General features: G+C 64.6%; 1 protein-coding gene and 1 long non-coding RNA gene across 3 annotated transcripts; one reads left to right on the top strand and one right to left on the bottom strand.

Moving 5' to 3' along the window:
- Window positions 1-1,794: 1,794 nt before the first annotated feature.
- LOC136794120 (uncharacterized) lies at window positions 1,795-6,068 on the bottom strand. 2 transcript variants are annotated; one of them, XR_010840484.1, is made up of 3 exons: window positions 5,798-6,068; window positions 2,822-2,979; window positions 1,795-1,989 (listed from the first exon to the last, which is right to left on the bottom strand). It is a non-coding gene; the product is annotated as an uncharacterized lncRNA (long non-coding RNA). The 2 variants fall into 2 exon arrangements; XR_010840483.1 differs by lacking the exon at window positions 1,795-1,989 and having other exon boundaries at window positions 2,415-2,979.
- On the top strand, window positions 5,472-16,196 carry KLF16 (KLF transcription factor 16). The gene is made up of 2 exons (XM_059061102.2): window positions 5,472-6,017; window positions 13,912-16,196. The coding sequence occupies exons 1-2, from the start codon at window positions 5,564-5,566 to the stop codon at window positions 14,211-14,213; spliced, it is 756 nt and encodes a 251-aa protein (XP_058917085.1). The 5' UTR covers window positions 5,472-5,563; the 3' UTR covers window positions 14,214-16,196.
- Window positions 16,197-16,738: the final 542 nt, after the last annotated feature.

Genomic DNA, 16,738 nt, shown 5'->3' with positions numbered 1-16,738 from the left:
CCGAGCCAGGTGCTCTCCGAAGCCCAGCAGAGCGCCGCGAAACCCACGTTACAGGAGAGGGCCTTGGAGAGGGCTTGTCATCTCCCTCAGCAGGGCACGGGGAGGCCAGGCCCACGGGTGGCCCCCACTGCAGCTGGCCATCTGAAACTTGCCTCCGGAAGCTCTTGCTTTCCAGGGGTCGGTCCCAGGCCAGCAAGGAAAGGAGGATGAGAAGGGGCCCTGGGGAGGGAATTCAGGTGGCTCAGGCCAGACCCACCCCCTCCCGCTCCTAGAGAAGGGATGGGTTGGGGGGGGGGGCTGGGTCTCTCCCCAGCAGCTGGGAGCAGGGACCTTGCACCTCCTGTGGGGGAAGATAGCCACGTGCCCACTGCCCGGCTAGGCCTGGGCTGGGGCCTTCTGCACCTCCTACGTGTGACCGAGCCCTAGAACCACGGTGAGTAATCTGACACACATTAGAAATAAACACGGATGGTGACTTCCCTGGTGGCGCAGTGGTTAAGAATCCGCCTGCTAATGCAGGGGACGCGGGTTTGAGCCCTGGTCCGGGAAGATCGCACATGCCGCGGAGCAACTAAGCCCATGTGCCACAACTACCGAGCCTGCGCTCTAGAGCCCGTGCGCCACAACTCCTGAGACTGCGGGCCTAGAGTCCACGCTCTGCAACAAGAGGAGCCACTGCAGTGAGAAGCCCGCGCACCGCAACGAAGAGTAGCCCCCGCTCCCCGCAACTAGAGAGAGCCCACGCCCAATGCAGCCCCCCAAAAAGAAGAAATAAACACGGATGTGTTACAGAGGAGAAGGCAAATCATGCATGAATCTTAAAAAATGCTCTGTTGTCAAAGTACATCATCCTGCTGGAACGTCCGCTCCACGAGGGGTGGGGGCTTTTGTCCTTTGAGAGCTGCAAGTAGGACCCACGTGGAGAGGCTGGGAGTCACACCCACAAATGTCCAATGCCAGGCAGGTGGCAAAAACGGGTGCACCTGCCTGCCCAGCCTGACGCTCTGAGGAGCTGGACCACCCGCCCCTAGCCCCCCACTCCACGTCCCCTTCCTCTTCGTGGTTCTCCAGGCCCCTGCAGAGTTGACCGCTGTGGACGGGCTGGCAGACGCTACCGCACTAAAAGGCTGCAGAGACAGGTGGAAACACCGAGAGTTCACAGCGTGAAGGGGCTTGTGGCTTCCGGTGAGCTCGAGCTCGCGGCTGACCCTGTGTCTTGGTCCTCCCATAGCCTCTTGCTCCATGACACAGTGACCGACACAGGCTGGTCCACCTGTTCTCCTCTTTCCCCATTACCACAGTGCAGCCATACACAGACGTTTCTGTTTCCTTAAGAATATTTTCTGGGGGACTTCCCTGGAGGTCTAGTGGTTAAGACTCCATGCTCCCAATGCAGGGGGCACGGGTTCGATCCCTGTTTGGGGAACTAAGATCCCGCACGGTGCACGGCTTTGAAAAAGAAAAAAAAAAATTTTGTGTGTACCTTGGCAGGAGTGGAATTGCTGGGTCACAAGGTACCACATTTACGGCCGTGACAGCTCTGTACACAGCTGTGAGAATGTAGAACTTCTCCTGGTGCCTCCGATGTGGGCTGCTAGCATCCACTCCTCGTGTTTAATTTCACATGTTCACCTCGGACCAGTTTGGGGTTTACAGAAAAGCGGTCATGTCTACCCTTCCCCCAGCGCCCCTCGTGGGAGGGTCTTGTGAAAACCAAGGACTAACTTGTGTACCTGCCTATTCGCACGCTCCTGACTTTTTTCCCATCTCCGCAGTTTTCCCACTAATGTCCTGTTCTGTTCCAGGGTCCGACCCGGCAGCCCACATGGCCTTCAGTCATCATGTCTCCTTACCCTCTTAAAACCTGTGACGCTCCTGCAGTCTTTCCTGGTTTCTCATGACCTTGACAGTTTGGCGACCAGTCGGGAATTTCTGTAAAATGTCCCCTAATCTGGGCCTTTCTGAGGTTTTCTCGTGATCAGACCAGGGCTATGGGTATAGGGAAGAACACCCAGAAGTGAGGTGCCCTTCTCATCACATCCCACTGGGGATTGCTGACACCCTGAAGACGACCTGGACCTCCTGGCTAAGGTGGGGTCCCCAGGTTTCCCCACAAGCAGGTTACTGTCCTCAGCCCAGCCCACACCTAAGCGGGGGAGTTATTTAGAAGATAACTTTTCAGGGACTTTCCCAGCAGTCCAGTGGTTAGGACTCCGTGCTTTCACTGCCAGGGGCCCAGGTTTGATCCCTGGTCGGGGAACCAAGATCCTACAAGCTGCATGGCGTGTCCAAAACAAAAAGAAAAAAAAAAACTTTTCATACAGAAAAGTATGAAAGGAAAGGGCCCATGGCCCATAATTGCACTGCCTAGATATCTACTGACATTTAAAGAAAATAAAAGTAATAAATACACATGGATTTTTAAAAAAGGTTGTACTATACAGAAAGTGCTATTAAAACAAAAAGTAAAGGCTTTACTGTCTTTAAGGTCCTTCCAGAATGTCTATACATACAGACACACAGACGTACATGCAGGTACACGAGCCTAGATTCCCACGCTGACCTGTCGGGCCCCAGGGCATCCATGTTTCTGATGCGCTCCACTTTATATTGCCTTCCCCTCACTGGCAGCTGGGAGGCTCGCCCTCTGAGCCCCCTTCCCTTCCACTCCGCCCTGTGTCTGCTCCTGCCCGGCTCGGCTCCATGGGCCTTGTGGTCTGGCGAGAGCCCCCCTGAACCCCTTGGTGCCAGAAGGGAAGGCTAGAGATGGGCCCCCATCTACAGGTGAGGAAACTGAGGTCTGGAGAAAGAAGGGACTGACCACTGTGTGGGTGCCCCAGCCAGGACAGAAGCTCAGGGCCCCAAACTCTCTGCTGCCTCCTAGCTCTTCCACGTGGGCCAGCCACTTCAGGCCACTTCTGGGGCCTCTCCCAGCCTTGATGTCTTCATCTATGAAATGGGGTGACAACTCCTGAAGGGCTGTAGTGAGGATAGGGTGACAAAACATAAGGCAGAGGTGGGAATGGGGTCAGGGTGGGGCGGGGGGGGGCATCCGGGTTCACCCAGGCATCCCCGGGGGCCTGGGGTGTGAACACTGGGTGGAGTGTGGTCCCCCGCCTAGGGTCTCCTGCTTGCACAAGTGGTCCGTGGAAGAAAGCCACAGGTCCAAGACCCCGATTATCCGTGGGAGCGAGCGCACACCTGGGGTTCTGAGAAAATGGTCTGTCTGGGGCCATGAGATCTGCCAGGCACAGCCAGGATGGCAGTCCTAAGCTCTGCTTTGCCATGGTCCACCCCCCCCTTGCCTGTGGGAAGAAGGGCCCCCCCTTCAGTTATCGCCCCATTTTCCCGTGGCTGCCCCCTTGAACTGCAGGCCCCAGGTGGAGCCACCTCTGGGATGCTATCCCCACTTCCTCCACTTGTCAGGCCTGTGTCCATCCCCTGTGCCACTGTCTTGAGTCCCAGCTGCCTTGCCCTAGACTCTGAGCCCCTGGAGGGCAAAGCCACTGGGGACATCTTGCTCTGGGTCCTATAAACACCAGTGGAAGGAACGCACAAAGGGTCCCGGCCTCTTTCTTGTCCTGCTTCTTCCCCACGTGCTGGGGTGAGCTGGGGCCTATGGAGGCAGCCTGCAAAGCACTTCCTGCCTTGTCTGGACTTCGGAGAGGCCAGGCACAGGGACTTGGGGAAGACCTGAGAGTGGGTGTGCTGAGATGGTGGAGGGTGGGGGCCTGCCCAGGTGGGCCACCCTCCTAGACTTTCAAAGGCACAGGAGGCCCCAGCCAGCAGGAATGCTGACAGCCGGCGCCCACCAAGTGCCCACCTGGAGTGGGAGTGGACTCATCTGTTAAAGGAAGAAGCGGCGTCTCCTCTCTGAAGCCTGAAGTCATTACTCCAGTCCCCCTCTCCTCTCCCTCCCTCGGCCCACCCTTGTGCAAGGGCGGGCCCCCAGAGGGGGCTGGCACCACCAAGGATGGTCAGGCGTAGACCAGGGCCTAGACCAGGGGGACATGGGGCAGAGACCAGCCTGGGGCCAGAGGGGTGGAGCCAGGCCTTGTCAGCCAGTGCGCGGAGGGGGTATGTGTTGCAGGTGGCCAGGGTGAGTATTCAGTCCCGGGATGGGGTCTGAGCCAGAACCCCCCGCCTCTGTCCACACCCAGCTCAGGGCGGGTCACCGAGAAGACAAGAACCCGTGCAGGAAGGCCCCCTGGAGGCCGCTCCTACCACTGCACGGTCTCCGTGGCCTGCCTAGGAAGGGGCGGGGGCGTGGTCGCAATGGAGGGGACCACCCCATCGCCCCACTTCCCCGCGTCCGCTGCTTCAGACCTGCGGGTTGGGCGGACCCCGGGCATCTGCGTTCCTGGCGTCATCGACGACATTAAACAACTTGGCAAGGACGTCCTCAGGGGCTTGCCGAGGCCCCACTTGCCCCGTCTGCGCCCCAAAGATCCCTGACTGGCGCCAGTAGCGATGTTCCCGACCCCCTTGTCCGGGCGGGCCCGGCCCACTCTTCCTCCCCAAAGCACCCCGAGCCCCGCCCTTTGTGACCCCAGCCCTCCTCACTCCCGAATGGGGCAAAAAAAGAGGAACGAGCGCACGTTAGCTCGACCCTACCAGGCGGGGAGTCCTCCCCTCCTCTACCTAGCTGCGGGTCTCTGGGAGCGGCGAGGGGGACCCCCAGGAAAGCAAGCGGGCGAGAGAAGGTAGGGGGCGCGCGGTCGAGCAGGGCCGAAAACTGGGGAGGAGAAGAGGGGGAAGGGTCGCGCACGTGGCCGGGGGGCGGGGTTAGCCGCTTCCGCACCCCCACCGGGCCACGTGGGGAACGGACCCCTCCCCCATCTTGACCTGGGGCGCGCCCGGGCCGGGGTGGAAACGTCCGAGGAAGGGGCGGGCCCCCGCCGGCCGCGCGCCCCAGCGTGGGGTGGGCGAGCCCGCGGGGAGGCGGGGCGCGCGCCGAGCAGGGAGGGGCGCGCCCTAGGGGGCGGGGCCCTCCGAGGAGGGAGGGGCTGCCGAGACGGGGCGGAGCGCGCTCCGGAGGCGGGACCGTAGCGGGGACCGGGCGGAGCTTCCTGGTGTGAGGAGAGGGTGCTTGGGGAAGCGGACCCGGGGTGGCCACAGGGGGAGGGGAGGGCCAGAAGGGGCTGGCTCCCCGGCCTGGCGGCCCGAGTGGGTAAGGAGCGCTCGGAGGAGAGGAGGCGTACTCCGCTGCCAGAGTAGGCGCCCCAGGGGGCGGCTCCTTCGGCCCGGCCCCGCCCCCGGCGGCCGCGCGCAGAGGGCAGGGTGGTGGAGGGCGCGCCGGGCGGGGGGCGTGGCCGCGCGCCCCGAGGGGGCGTCCTCCGGGCGGGGCGGGCCGCGGCCGCCCCCGCGGGCTCCGGTGCGTCAGGGCGCGTCAGGCGGGGCGGGGCAGGCCGAGCGCGGGCGGCGGCGGCGGCGGCGCGCGCCGGCCTCCTCCTCCTCCTCCTCCTCCGCCTCCCGCACTCGAGCAGCCGCCGCCGGCCGGACGGGCGCCGCTCCCGCCGCCTCCGCTCCGCCCGCTCGGCCGCGCTGCCCGCCCCTGCCTGGCATGTCGGCAGCCGTGGCGTGCGTGGATTACTTCGCCGCCGACGTGCTCATGGCCATCTCCTCAGGCGCCGTGGTGCACCGCGGGCGACCGGGCCCCGAGGGCGCGGGCCCGGCCGCTGGCCTGGATGTGCGCGCGCCGCGCCGCGAGGCCGCCCCGCCCGGGCCCCCGGGGCCGCCGCCACCGGCCCCCGCCGTCCCGGGCCCAGGCCCGAGCGCCGCCGCCGCCGCACCCCACCTGCTGGCCGCCAGCATCCTGGCCGACCTGCGCGGCGGGCCCGGCGCCGCTCCGGGGGGCGCCTCGCCCGCCTCTTCTTCGGCCGCCTCGTCCCCGTCCTCCGGCCGCGTCCCCGGCGCCGCGCCCGCCGCCGCCAAGAGCCACCGCTGTCCCTTCCCGGGCTGCGCCAAGGCATACTACAAGTCCTCCCACCTCAAGTCGCACCTGCGGACGCACACAGGTGAGTCTGGCCGCGCGCCCGGCCCGTGCGAGGGTGGCCTCCCGCGCTCCCCCCCCCCCGCCGCCGGGACCCCGAAACTGCGTGGCGCGTCGGGGGCGGGGAGGGGGGCGCGCCCGGGCCGCCGCCGCGCCGGCCGGGAGGGCGGGGCCTTGGTGGGTGGGGCGCGCGCGGGGGGCGTGGCGGCCACGCGGTCGGGCAGCGAGCGGATGGCGGGCGCCGAGGCGGCGGCAGGGGCTCGCGGGGCGCGCGTCGCGGCGGGGTCCGCGGGCGGGATCTGGGCTCCCGCGCAGTCTCCTTCGCTCTTGGCCTAGTTTCTCTTTTATTTAACGTTGGTTTCGGATCTGGTTGGTGGGCATCGTGGTCGGAGCGTCCAGTTCTGAGGTTCTCGTTCTCTCTCCTGCCTTGGTTTCCTTCTCTGTAGAAAGGCAGGAGGAACCGCGCGCTGCCTCCGAGGTGGCCGCGAGGATTCACCCCAGAGAGCGGCGGAGCGCCTGGTGCGGAGCCAGGTTGGGGGGTGCCCGGCACGTTTTCTTTTCCTTTATATGTATTTTAATAAGGCGGAAGGCAGGGTTGGGAGTGCGGGTTAAGGCTTGAGTCTGGGGAGGAGGGGGACCTCTGAGGGTGTCACGTCCTCAGTGCGTTTCGCAGCTTCCTGGGTCACCCCCACGCCCCCGCCTGCAGCGGGAGCCGGGAAGGCTTGGGGGCGGGGGAGGGTTCCGCGCGACACTGTCACGTCTCACAGCCGAGCCGGGGGTGGGGAAGGACCGCTAGGGAGCCGGAGGCAGGGGGGCTGTGGCCACCCTTTCACTGTGTCACCTCCTCTTTTTCCTCCTGTGGTTCCCCCCAGTCCTCCCCACGGAGTCCCACCCTCAACCCTGAGGATTTTCTCTTGGGCTGGGGGTCTGGGGATGGTGGGCCTTGGTCACCAGCCAGAGTTTGAAACATTGGAGGTGTCTTCTGTTGGGAAGGGCAGGGGAGCTGGGTGGGCGTGCACTTGGACTTGGTGGTTCTGTCCGTTTCTAGCGCATTACCTACCGCCTCCGGGCTGCCTTCTCCTGAGGGCCGTTATGAGGGTCATGTCGGGCAATAGGGTGCATCAGCTTGGCTCAGTGGACACGCTCCCACTGTAGGAACACGTGGAGCGGGTGCACGGAAGTGGGGTTGGGCCTAGTGTTGTGGCAGAGACATGGATGGTGTGACCCCTGAGAGTGGCTCAGACCCCCTAGTGCTGTAGTTTGGTTTGTTTTTTTCCACATTCTTTTTGACTCTCCGGGTCTGGGGAAGGGGGTGGCCATCCTCCTTCCCACGGTGGCTCTGTAGGGACACTTCTCCAGGGTATCCTGGGATCCTTGAGAACCTCCGTGGGCCCCCAGGCAGTACTGGCCACCCCCCTAAGCCTTTGGGGGAGAAAGGGCTCCTTGTCGTCAGTATTACCATTCTAGTTTTAAAGACAAAGCGAGGTCCAGGGGACTGAGTTGGGGTGTCCCAGTGATGGGTTGGGGAGGGCCGGGTGCCATCCCCCCATGCCTTGCCCCCTGGATAATAATGGTGGTGGGCCCTGGGGTGGGGATGCTGCTCCTGAGAGTGAAAGTCGTGCACCCAGGCACTTTTGGTTCTGGTTTTGGAGGGTTCGGGGCACCTTCGTGCTCAGTGATTGCTAATTCAGCATCTGTCTAGTGCTCAGGACCACCAAACCCTACCCAGGATCTGTGTCAAGGCCTTTGGGTTTTTCCAGCCCCCAGGGGAGGGGGAAGCTGTTTTTATGCCTGTTTTGGGGTGGGGAAGCCATGCTTGTCTTGGACCTCTTGTTGCCCACTGCTGGGGGCAGGCCTGGGGAGTGATCTGATGAGGAGCTTTAATTAGATGATGGCCGTCTGCTGCGACGTTGTCCCCCGAGGGCCTTTGGGAGGGAGTCCCGTTCCACCCGCCTGTGCCCGATGGCCGCCCTCCCCTCTGTGAAGTAAGGAGAGCCCCCGTCCTGGCCTGGCCCCATTTTACAGACGAGCAGGCAGGCCCAGCAGGAGCCAGGCGAGTTGAGTGTGGCGCCTCATCATCCCTGCTCCATCTGGCACAGAGGCTTGGGGTGGGGAGACCGGGAGGGGCGACGGGGTCTTGCACAGGGCCACCCAGCTGTGGGGGGGCGGGGACGGCTGTCCTCCGGTCCCCCGTGTCTGGCCCGCAGCCCCTGGCCCAGAAGGAGCTCTCCTGCCTCCAGTGTGGGGCACGGAAGGACTGGGAAGCTGCAGGAGATGTTGACGCGGTTGCCGTGGATACCGAGAGGGAGAGGGAGGGAGGTGGGGTGGGGGCGGAGAGGCTGGCAATCTACTCCTCGCTCTCCCAACCTCCCTCGTCTCCGGATTGCTCCCCAGAGCCCCCAGTGTCCAGCACCTTCTGCGCGGCTCAGGCCCCCTCCCCGCAAAGAGCTGAGATCTGGAAGTGGGGCTGTTAGTCTAGGGTCTTCCCTTGGGCCCTGCTGACTTCGGGGCCGGCTCATTGTCTGTGTGGGGCGTCCTGGCTACTGTAGCATGTTGAGCAGCCTCCCTGGCCCCCACCTGGAGCACCCCCCGTTGTGACAATGACAAATCTTCTCAGACATCATCCAGTGTCCCCTGGGCGTTGTGGCAATACCTCCAGCTGAGACCCCCTGTAAAACCCTGTCTGCTTGAGCCTGAGCAAGAGTAGCTGAGCCTTTACAGTGTGTGAGAGGCCCTGTGGGGATGACCCAGTCCCCGTCCCCCGCGACTCATGGAACACTGGGGGGACAGAGACAGCAGCCGTGATGGAGGAAAGGGCTTCCTGGAGGAGGAAGAGGCCTCTGAGCGGGGTCAGAGGCAGCAGGGAAGGGTGTGTCCCAGGGGAGGGGACGGCACCCCGGCTGCAGGGGGTGGGGGCGGGGGCCCTGGGGCGTGGATTTGGAGGGCTGCAGCTGTGGTGGGTGGGAGGTGGGGAGGGGGCAGAGTAGGTAAGTGTGCCCTTTAATCCCAAGGGCAGGGGGGGTGCGGGCAGGCCCGGCTTTGCAGAGGAAAATCCGTTTATGGGGAAGGGATTAGGATCCAGCAGAGGGATCGAGAAGGGGGGCTGCTGTGTGGAAGGGAGAGTGGTGGGGCCACTGCACGAACCGGGTGGGAAGGACAAGGCCCACGACTTGGGGGACAAGAGGCGGCTAGGGTGACCTCTGTTTGCCGAGCGGCCTAAGGGGCTGGTGGTGGTGGTACTCTTTGCTGAACAGGCCCCCAGGAGGAGAGGCAGACAGGGAAAGTGAGGCCAAGAGGGGAAGTAGCCACCGCACCCCCCAGGGCTGTCTGAGTCAGCAGACCCCACCTCCACCCCTCGCAGAGCTGTGAGCGCCCCTAGTGCACCAGGTGGGGCGCAGGAGACTGGTGGCTTATCTGGGGGGCCAGAATGGGGCAGTGCCAGGGTGCGGGGTAGGGTGCGAGTGCCCAGGACTGCCTGCCCCCCAGCCCCCTCCTCCCGCAGCAGGGTGCAGCCAGCAGCTGACACTGCTCACAGTGTCGGTGCCCCAGCTGGGGGGCGGGGGAGGGTGCCCCCAACCTTGCAAGGGGCGATAACCACCCCCCACCCAGGCTCCCTGATAAAGGTGGCCCAGATGGCCCGGGAGTTGGCACACGATACCAGCCTGAGGAGCTGGCCTCCTGGGGAGGGAGGGGGGCCACCCTCTCCCAGTCCTGTTTCCAGAACAGTGAGGCTCCGGAACACACATGCTCTGGGGGGTCTGAACACACAGGCACTGAGTGGGTCATCACCCCTGATGCTGAAGATGTCAGTCCGGGTGGGGAAGCAAAACCCAGGGCAGCCTGGGTTCCCCGGAAGGGAGGAGAGGTGTGGGGTGGCAGGTGGCCCGCTTTTTATGTAAACGGGGGTAGTGGTAGCTCCTACCTGGGGGATGGGGAGGTAAACCAGATGACGCACCAGCAAGCTAGCTGGTTAGCTGCTGCTGGAGCTGTAGCAACCTGAGTGCCATTCTCGGGGCTTGTAGACGCTATCCACGCATGTGTTAAGCACCCACGGTGTGCCAGGCCTGTGCCGTCAGCTTTATGGTCAGGTGGGGGGCACATATCATACCCAGGAGAGACTGAGTATAAGCATAAGAAAGCCGAGAATGGGGACAGTGGGGGGGGTACCCCAGCAGGATAAGGAGAGTCTGCTCTGAAGGGTGACGTTAGCACAGAGAAGGGACAGAGTGATGGGGGAGAGGTTCCAGGCGGTGCATGAGGAGCAGCTACCGGGGCTGCAGAGAAGCGAGGCCACAGTAAAGACTTCAGCTTCTACTCTGAGCCAGGGAGCAGAGCAGAGCACAGACTGGGCGGCCCAGGCACCCACCCATGGGCTGCCGCCCCACTCCTGGCCTGAGCTGGGGGCTGGAGCCACGAAGAGCCGGGGTTGGTGGGGCGGGGTGGACATATTTTGAAAGGGGCTCTGATGGGATTTGCTGCCAGGTACCACGTGGGGAGGTGAGGGCCTGTGAGACCTCTGCCTACGGTTTTTGGTGGCAACCGCAGAGCAATTGAAATGGAAAACCTACAGGAGGGGCGGGGACAGGGAGAAAGGTGGGGGTGGCTAATGTCTGGGGAGTATTTAAGATCCCAGAGCAGATGAACTTCGCTCGGGTTTGGTCTTTGTTAAAGCCATCAGGATGGCCAGCCACACGGGGACCCTGTGCTCTGACCCCCGGACCTCACCATCAATTTTCAATCCTTTTGGCTGTATATCCATACTGTCCTTCGCGGCCTGCTCAGGCCTATCTCCTTTGGGAAGCCCCCCGCCCCCCCACCTGCTGCAGTCCCAGCCTTCTCCAGCTCTCCTGGGATGCTACCTTACCTGGGCCCCTCCCCCGGTGCAGTCCACCTGGTAGGTGGGCATTTGCACAAGGGTTGGCTGCGGGCCACACACACACACCCCCCTTAGGTTAGTGATGACCTCAGGAGGTCACAGTGAAGGTCATGTCAGACCCTTGGCCCCCAGCCCCAGTACAGGGAAGTGGGGCACTGTCCCCCGTGAAGGCCGAGCACAATGAGCCAGGCCTGGCGCACGGTCGCCAGGACCTCCTTTCCGGCCGTCCTGAGCTCACCCCGAGTCCCAGCCCAAGTCAGAGGGTCAAGTCCACCGCAGCCCCGCCCACCGCATCCTCCTCCGGCACCCAGGTGGACTCAGCAGACAGGCGGCTGCACCAGGCATGCCGGCTCTGAGCCTCTGAATTTTACCCCCCTCCCCGGCCAGAGGACTGAGAGGGTGGCAGGTCCTGGCATCCTGCAGGCATCCGCCCGACATTGTGGGGAGGGAAGGCTGCGCGACCCGGGCCCCGCCACCCACGTGTTCACGTGCACTGCGCTACCCAGCAACCGGGCGTGGGGCGGGGTTGGCAGGCGGGCAGGCGGCCAGCCGGCGAGGCGACCCCCGGCCCCGGTGGGAGCGGGGCCACGTGAGCGGGGCCGGCTAGGGCTGCGGATGTCCCTGCCGCCACCGAGCTACGTGCGGCAGCTGTGTTCCCGGTGGCTGCAGGCGTCCGGCCCCTGCGGGCACTGGCACCGCTCTTGCAACCTGCTGGTGGCAAAGTAGAGCTGCGGGACGGAGGGAGGGGAGGGCAGGGCCGGAGGCGGGCCCCGCTGCCCTAAATGGGGAAGTGAGCCAACTGCGGGGCGCAGCCCGCGGCGGACTGGCCCCCCTCTCCCACCCCTTCTCCCCGCCTGCGTCCTGCAAGATGGCGACAGGGCCGCATGCCCCTCGGAGAGGCGTCGCTCCCCCAGGCCCCCGTTTGCTTGGAAGCCAGCATCCCCGCCTCCAGACTTCGGCCTTCGGGACCTGTCGGTTCCAAGTGGGGTGGGGTGGGGTGTCCCTTCTGGGGCTGTTTTGAGCCCCGTGATTCTATGGAGGACGTCCCCTCTGGGGCCCCTCCCCCAGTGGCTGCGGACTCTGACTGCTGGATTGTTCCAGGGGAAGCATGGGGTGTGTGGGGGGGCAGCCCCAGGGATTTGGGGTCACCTGTGGTCTTGGACAGTTGCTCTCCCCCCAGCACCATGATTGTGGCCTGTGACCCCTGGGGGAGGTGGCACCAGCGCGTCTGGGTCCCCAGCCTCCTGGGGCCTGCCCTCCCCCAGCCGTGAGTATAACCGACAGGTATCCCACGAGAAACTTTCTGGGGGAGGCTGCTGGGCCTTGACCCCCGCCTTTTCTGCCTCGCTGGTGGTGTCCGAGTGCGACCTGGAGGAAGGGGTGGGGGCGGGGAGGTTTTAGCCCCTCTCTCTCTCGGGCAGCCCCTCTGAAGTCCACTGGTGCCCCTCAGTGGTTCGTGATCCCTTCCCCCTCCCAGCTCTCTCCCCAGGGCGGGCCTTGAGCTTCCAGAACAGAGATGTCACTGGGTCACCCTGAGAATGCAGGTTCCCCCCACCCCACGGCTGCGGGTCTGTCCCATGGCCCCCACCGCCGGCTCCTGGTCAGCTGTGCACGCCCCCACTAGGGTGCTGCTTTGAGGGTGCTTCTCTGATCCTCGGCTGAGGACACTCTTCAGTCTGTCTCCCTCAGCACCTCCCCCACCGGTGGGCGTGTTTCCTGAAGCAGGGTCAGCCTGGGTCACCGCAGTCCCCAGTGCTCGGTGTGGGCCTCCCAGTGTGTAACCTACCCTGACCCCACTGTGGCTCCCCCTCTTGCCCCCCAGCTGGCCTCCCCCTCTTCCTCTGCTGGGTTCCGTCCAGGGCCACGAGGGGCGACCCTGCCCACGTGTCCACGCTCTATGCACCCCCAACACACCCTGCAAACCCCCTGGGCATTGGGCAACACAACGCCTGGGGATTCCAGGGTCCCAGGTACCCGGTGCCGGGTCCAGAAGGGTGCAAACTCTTGGGCGCTTCACGGCCCCTGGGCCTGGGGCGTGGCGGGGGTCCACCCGGCTCGGCTGGGGACCCGCTGACAACACACGTTGATGTGTTGATGAGGGGGGTCCGGCGACCCTGTTTCGGGGCGGAGACCCCCCCAAGGGATGGGCGGGTGGGGACTGGCAGGCGGGGATGGCGGTGGCCGCAGGGGCAGGATGGGTGAGGCCGGGCTGGCGGTGGGAGGGGTCTGCGGAGGAAGTTGCCGGTGGCGGCCCGCTCCTCCCCTCGCCTTTGCTCCTTGCTCCGCTGGGGCGGGGCGAGTCCTGGGCTACCTCGGGCTACGCCCCTTGCCCCGCCCGCACCCAGGGGCTGTCCCCGCCTCGCCTTGCGTCCCTCCGCACCTTGCGAGTTCCGGCCCCCGGGGGTGGGGGTCCCTTCATATGTCTCTCTGCTCATAGAGGGGCCACGAGGGTCAGCAGTAGCTGTGCTCAGGCACGGGAAGCTGCCCAGACGGTTCCCCCCACGGGGTGGTCATTTCCAAAAGGAAGGGGCTTGACTGGGATCGCGAGTACCTGGGAGCCCCTGGAATGCCCCCACGGGAAGGGCAGAAGGGAGTTTCGCGGGGGTGGGGACGGCAGGACCCGTTTGCATAAGAAGCCTCTCCGAAAACTCGACGTGCGTTCGGAGTGGACACGTGTGTGCCAAGTACATGTCACCGAGGTGACGCCGTCCTGGGGATGGGGGCGCGCGGGGGCGCGCAGGCGCGCGGTCCTGGGAGAACGCGGTCTCTGTAGATTCTCTCTTCAACCCATGGCAGCTGCTCCCAGTCTGATTACCATTAGTCGTAGGAAATAGAGGGGAGAGTATTCTCGGGGGTTCGCGAAATGAGTTGGGGCCGTTTTCTTTAAATATCTACACGTTTTAAATTCACGCCCAGAATTCAGCCTCTAGAACGAGGTGGGGAGGGATGACGAGGACCCTTGGGGATCTGATGGGACTTCCTCCTCTCCCTCTCTCCCCCAACATTGACCGCTGTCTGTCTGTCCTCGGCCTCCTCCGTGCAGGTGAGCGCCCCTTCGCTTGCGACTGGCCGGGCTGCGACAAGAAGTTCGCGCGCTCCGACGAGCTGGCCCGCCACCATCGGACGCACACGGGCGAGAAGCGCTTCCCCTGCCCGCTCTGCTCCAAGCGCTTCACCCGCAGTGACCACCTGACCAAGCACGCGCGCCGCCACCCCGGCTTCCGCCCGGAACTGCTCCGGCGCCCGGGCGCCCGCAGCACCTCGCCCAGCGACTCGCTGCCCTGCAGCCTGGCGGGCAGCCCCGCGCCCAGCCCGGTGCCCAGCCCGGCCCCCGCCGGCCTGTAGAGCCCCAGTCCAGCCACCCTGAGCGCGCCCCCGCTGGGCCTGGGCATGGAGCACCAGCAACACGCCTGCTGTCCCGGCCCGGGGCGGGGAACGGACTGACCGCCAGCCCGGCCCCTTCCAGTGTCCCCCTGAGGGCCCCCACGATGCCCTTGTCCCCTCGAGAAAACAAGGAGGGGTCTGAGACTGGACCAGGGTCATCCGGGCCTTTGAGTTTGCTCTCGGGAGGGGTAGTGGCCCCGTGTCTGTATATAGCCATGATCGTTAACTCTCTTCCCAGCTGTTAAACAGGGACCCTGGGTGGGTGGCCAAGAGGCGTCCCCCTTCCCCCTTTGCCACCTCCCTACTTTGAGGGACGTGTGGGCCTTGAGGGGAGGTGGCCCAGGAAAGGCACCCCCTAACCGGTGTTCACACTTGGTCCCCAGGCCCCTCTGTCCAGTTTGGGATGAAGTATGCAAAGAGCCATAGGTGAACCAGGGGTTACCGCGGGCTGCCTCGTGTCCCCCCTTCCCCCGCCCCGGGAGCCCCTCACCCCGCTGAAAGCCATTGGAGACGTTCAGGGAAACGGGGTGTGGCCTGGCCGCCCCCATTCGGGTACTCAATCTCAGGTGTCCACAGGTTCTGCCCCACTGCTCACGGGAGGGGCCCCTCAGCCCCCCAGCCTCGAGGGCTGGGTGGGTGGGGACGGGGGAGATCGTAGGGTTTCCATAGGGGTACCGGTTTTGCTTCTGAGACTTGGGGTAGGGAGGGAGAGAAAGGGGGGTTCTTCCAAAGAGCAGTTTGACCCACGGCGGGGGCGGGGTGCGGGGGGGGGGAAATAGCACGGGATAGGAGTTACTGCAGGCTTATTTATTTTCCTCTGCTGGCGTGGGGGGCTGCCCTGCTCCTCCGGGTGGGCGTGCGAGTGTGTCAGTGAGAGAGACTGGGGGGAAGCTGGCCCTCGGTTTGGATGGCCGGCTCCCCTCTCCCAAAGGGGAAGAATCCCCGACTTTGGCCTTGTGCAGCATCACGTGACAATCAATCCCTCCTATTTGGGACCAGGCCAGCCTTCGGGCGAAATGCACCCTTTCCCCGCCCTGCGGGGATGGGGGTAAGGAGGCCCTGGGCCCTGGCTCCATCCTGCTCCGGGTATGGCCACTGGACCAGCGGTTGAGGTCCCGCCCACGCGGGCGGGCGGGAAGCGGGAGGGCTGACCCCCGAACCTCCTGGGATAGCTCGATTTTTTTGGACCGGGTAGAATATTTTTTCAGGCGCCAATCTCTTCCTTGATCTGGGCCCCGGTGGGTGGTCTGTTGTCCTCAGGCTTTGTGGGTATGGAGGGGAGGGCCTGCGTGTTCTGAAATTAGGATGGGGAGGGACAGATGTGAAGACCCCGGCCCTGGAATGGGAAGGGACCCAGGCTCCCTGTCCCATACCCTGAAAAGGCCTATCCCGCCTTTGGCCGCACGAGGTCTGTGGCACCCCTCTGTGTTCCAGAACCTTCCTGCCTCCCAGTTGGGGGCTGGGGCGTTTGGATGGCACTAGCGTGGACCGGAACCGGCCCTGGCAGGATCCAGGGACAGGTGCCTGGGGTCCTGGGGAGGGGGGCGAGTTTGTAGAGGATCTTCCCGTGGTGGTGAGATGCCTTAGTCCAGAGGGCAGAGGGCGGGCCCGGGCCTTGTTTCCCTTTGTGTCTGTCTGGACGTCCCCCTCATTGTCCCAGCCCTGGCCGGTGCATGTCCGCAGGGGGTGGACTGTGGTCTGAGGACCCAGGGAGCTGAGAACTTGTCCCCTGCCCCCCCTCCCTCCCCCTCCCCGTGTCCAGGGGTCTGGAGGGACCAATGGTCATATTGGGATCTGGCTCCAGCTATTTTAGCTGTGGCCTCTCGAGGTGTGGGGGGGTAGGGTCCCAAGGGATTTGTGCTTTCGGGTGACCCCCCCCTCCCCTTGCCCTGCCTGGCCTCATCCTGGTATTTAATTAATTAAACATGTCTTTTTTAAACCCGATTTCTGGAGCCTGTGTGGTTTTTCCCATCGCTGGTCCGACCTGGTGGGCCCTCTGAATCCTTCTGTCCCCCTCGCCAATGGGGTCCCCAGCCTCCTCTTGGGGAAACTGAGGCAGTGGGCTGGTGCATCCGGGGACCTGGTGGCGGTCTTGGCAACGCCCCTCCAGCCCTAAGGCGCGGGGAGGGGGCTGCCCTCTGCGGCGCGTGCTGCAGTCCAGCGTCACCCACGCCTCGCGCAGCTGCGCCCCCAGCCCGCCTTCCGGGCTCCGTTACCCGGCAACCGAGGCGCGGTGACACGGCGCCCGGGGGCGTCCGCTGCCTGCCCCCTTCCGGAACCGGGGGCGGGGGGAGCCCGCGCTTCTCTAGACTCTAAAGGACTCGCGGGCTCGACAGGGCTCCTCCCCGGAGGTTCCCCTCGACCCTTGCCTGGCTCCTGTGCCCATCGTCTGGCCGCTCCTGTATCGTATGCCTGCTGTATGCCGGCTCCCAATTGAGAGGGCAAGGGGCCTCGGGAGCGTTGAGAAACTGGTGAGGGCTCTGAAC

Source organism: Kogia breviceps, chromosome 4 (genome assembly GCF_026419965.1).
Source record: "Kogia breviceps isolate mKogBre1 chromosome 4, mKogBre1 haplotype 1, whole genome shotgun sequence".
Taxonomy (NCBI): domain Eukaryota; kingdom Metazoa; phylum Chordata; class Mammalia; order Artiodactyla; family Physeteridae; genus Kogia; species Kogia breviceps.
Note: the sequence above shows the minus strand (reverse complement) of the source record. Positions and strands in the feature narration are given on the sequence as shown.